This window comes from Aplysia californica, unplaced genomic scaffold, assembly GCF_000002075.1.
Source record: "Aplysia californica isolate F4 #8 unplaced genomic scaffold, AplCal3.0 scaffold01128, whole genome shotgun sequence".
NCBI classification, from domain to species: Eukaryota; Metazoa; Mollusca; class Gastropoda; order Aplysiida; family Aplysiidae; genus Aplysia; species Aplysia californica.
This window is the reverse complement of record NW_004798398.1, coordinates 12520-15756: the sequence shown is the minus strand read 5'-3', so window position 1 is coordinate 15756 and position 3237 is coordinate 12520. Positions and strand designations below refer to the sequence as shown.

Genomic DNA, 3237 nt, shown 5'->3' with positions numbered 1-3237 from the left:
TAACAATAATAATAATTATAGCAATAACAATAATAATATCAATCATAGTAACCATAACAATCATCATCATCATCATCATCATCATCATCATCATCATCATCATCATCGTCATCGTCATCATCGTCATCAACAAATCACCTGGTCGTGCAAGATCTGTTTCCGCTGTATCCTCCCGTTCTCAATGACAAACACCGGGAAGTCCACAATGTCTTTCTTAGCGTCTTTCCTCAAGCCCCGCGCGCTTCTCCCTAACCTCAGGTTGACCTCCCGTGACCCCAGGTCAAACCGGAAGTGGAGGTCGTCCGGAAGGACTTCCGCTGCGCGCGCGAATCGACTTCCTCCGTGGTCATGGTGGGATGAAGGGGTGACTAATTCTACTTGAACTTTTTCTGGGGACAGAAATAATCTCTTGTTAGACACAGTGTAAGTTTATATTAAAATTTTAGAACATTTTGTGAATCAAATCTCCATATTGGAAATTATTTATGTGTGGCATCGGGGTAAATCAGGCGCTCTTCAAAGTAATGAAAGAGAAAGCAACAATTTTCATCCGGTTTGACAATTTCTATATTTATTTTGAGAGGTTTAAGGTTGGGATTTTTGGGTTATTTAAAAAAAAAATTGTTATATGCCTATTCAAAAACACATTTCAGTGTGCATTTTACTAAACAATGTTGATCAAAGGCATAACAGCTCCAAATTTGCAGTTTCCTCGGACATTCGTCGAAGCGACCCCTACATCTGCAACGGAAAATATCTCGACTTCAATTCAAGAGAGTGGATATTTTTTTTTCCACGAAAAGGAAGATTAGTGAGCTGGCATACTTTAAGATGATACCAATAACTATTAACTCCATAATATGTCCAAAGATTGACGAGCGCCTGATTCCACCACGTCTTAACACCATCTGAATATTTTATACATTGAAAGAACAAAAGGCACCATTTTGGCAGTTTTATCACATTTTTCAGATTTAAAATAAAAATAAAAAGAAGAACGAAGGTGAACGTGCTAAAGGGTTCTTTGTTAATGTTTCGCTTGACAGAAAACCTTGCCACATCGATTTCTTACTACTTTCAAAGCTTGGAGTGGTTTTAACAGTGTTATTTTCTTTGGCAGTTTTTCTTGGCAAAAGTTTGGTAGGAGGGGCGGGGGGGGGCGAAAGGTACGAAAGGATTTTGGGGGAGGGAGGGATGGGAAGGGGGAGGGGGGGCAGAAAGGGGAGCAACCAGACAAAGCATCAAGAAAGTTGTGCATTATACCCGGGTACTCCAAAATATACACCACTACCGATTTCGCTTCTCCCATTAGGATTAACAAAACGTTTGAAAACACATAGACCCTTTGCCACTGCCAAACGCGCGATCGTCTGAGCACGTTATTAGCTCGGTTTCCACATTAAGCTTGATGGCCTTTGTCGCCCACAGTTTGGCATGACGACTAAAAGGACGGCGTCTCCAGTGTAGTGGTTAAGCGCCTCATCGTCGCTGTCAGGAGATAATGGTTCAATTGCTTTGTGGGGAGGTTTATTCTTTAAATCCGTACACCCTGGGGGTAATTTTGTACCCCCGGGGTTGTATTCTTCACATTTTAGAATACTTCTAGTGCAAAGATCTCTTTGAAACTTTCAGCATTTCTCAAAAATTATTTTGACAGACTACTATGCAAAGCGTACGGATCGGATTAACGAGTAAATTTCCTCTTTGGAAAGAGGTGGCACAGAGTTCCCCGCGTTGTATGGATACGATAGTAAAACGCGGCGTACGGATAGGGTTAAGTGGTGGCACAGAGTTCCCCGCGTTGTATGGATACGATAGTAAAACGCGGCGTACGGATAGGGTTAAGTGGTGGCACAGCGTCGTATGGATACGATAGTAAAACGCGGCGTACGGATAGGGTTAAGTATTTTAGAGTGAGTGTCTGCAGGGATTCTGTGTCCCTTTTAGCCTGGGTTGGCCCTGAAAGGCAAGATCGAAGTAGCCTTCTTCCAATTGTATGTAAACTGTGTCAATAGGGAAGTAGTAAATTATTTGCACTTACATTATTATACAACCGAAACTTGTTAATTAATTAATTTGGGGGGGGGGGAGAGAAGCTATATTGTAGGCTTACCATCTTCTTAGTTCATCGGTATCGAAAGGAATAATCACTTTAACGACCTTTTAAGTCAAATCAAAATTTGATTTTCAGATCATTTCAGAAGTTGGTTTCGACCCTGCCTGACAGGGATACAGTATCCCAGAAAAAAAGATCGAGATAGAGGAGAAAAATTATCCCTGCACAGCGAGATTCAAACTCAAGTCTTCTTTGTGGGACGCGGGAAGCACCTCACTACTGCACCACAGAGAGCTGTGTTTGTTAATTAAGAGGTAATCATTATTAGGAATGGAGAAATGTAGCACAGTAAAGTTATTCCTGCATCCGATCCGGACATTGGGGATTGCCTTGTTAGTGAAACACTTCCTGGGCCTTCGGCATATTGTTGTAGGGTGGCCAGTTCCTTTCAACGCCGCCTTTACTTTCCCAACTAGAAGTCAGGTACCCATTACTGCTGAGTGGAAAGGAGGAGGCGAAAAAAATCTGTGCCCGAACCGAGACTCGAACCCGGACTTTCCGCTTCGGAGACGATCGCACTAACCGCTCCGCCACCACACCCTCCTGTGTACTACATTCTGTAGCTAAACATACACTTTAATTTTGAGAAATCGTTAAGAACCTATTAACCATATACATTTGTATTTTGTAATATATCAGACATCCTTGTAAAGTTGGAATAAATCTTAGAAAAATAACAGTATCGTATATTTTCCAATCCTTGTAAAGTTGGAATAAATCTTAGAAAAATAACAGTATCGTATATTTTCCAATTTAGCCATCGTAAGAAATGGTAGCCAAACGCACACAAAATACGTTTCTCTTATTTAAAAAAAATCTGTTTACACATTTTTGTTGTTGTTACTTCGATTAATCTTTCATAACAAATGTTACATGTGTTTCCTGATTTATTATATATCAGGAAAAAAATATCACCCGGAAGGCCTAACCTTGCACAAGAACGTTGCTCTTAGAGTTGTGTAACCATGGAAACGCAGACGCCTGGGCCAGGAGGAGGAAGCAGAGAAGAGCCGTGGTCTCCATCACGTGACTACAGGGCCAGCTGGAAGAGACAGAGAGAACATCGTTGTTGGATGTCACACACATGCATACACACATACACACACACACACACACACACA

General features: G+C 41.4%; 1 protein-coding gene across 1 annotated transcript in view; it reads right to left on the bottom strand.

Annotated features, from left to right (window-relative positions):
- Nucleotides 1-3155, bottom strand: part of LOC101846393 — a gene marked incomplete in the record, with an annotated part of 18161 nt that extends 15006 nt beyond the window's left edge. Inside the window, 2 exon segments of the mRNA XM_005111806.2 lie at nt 139-389; nt 3046-3155. Of these exon segments, the coding sequence (XP_005111863.2) occupies nt 139-389; nt 3046-3139 (345 nt within the window).
- Nucleotides 3156-3237: the final 82 nt, after the last annotated feature.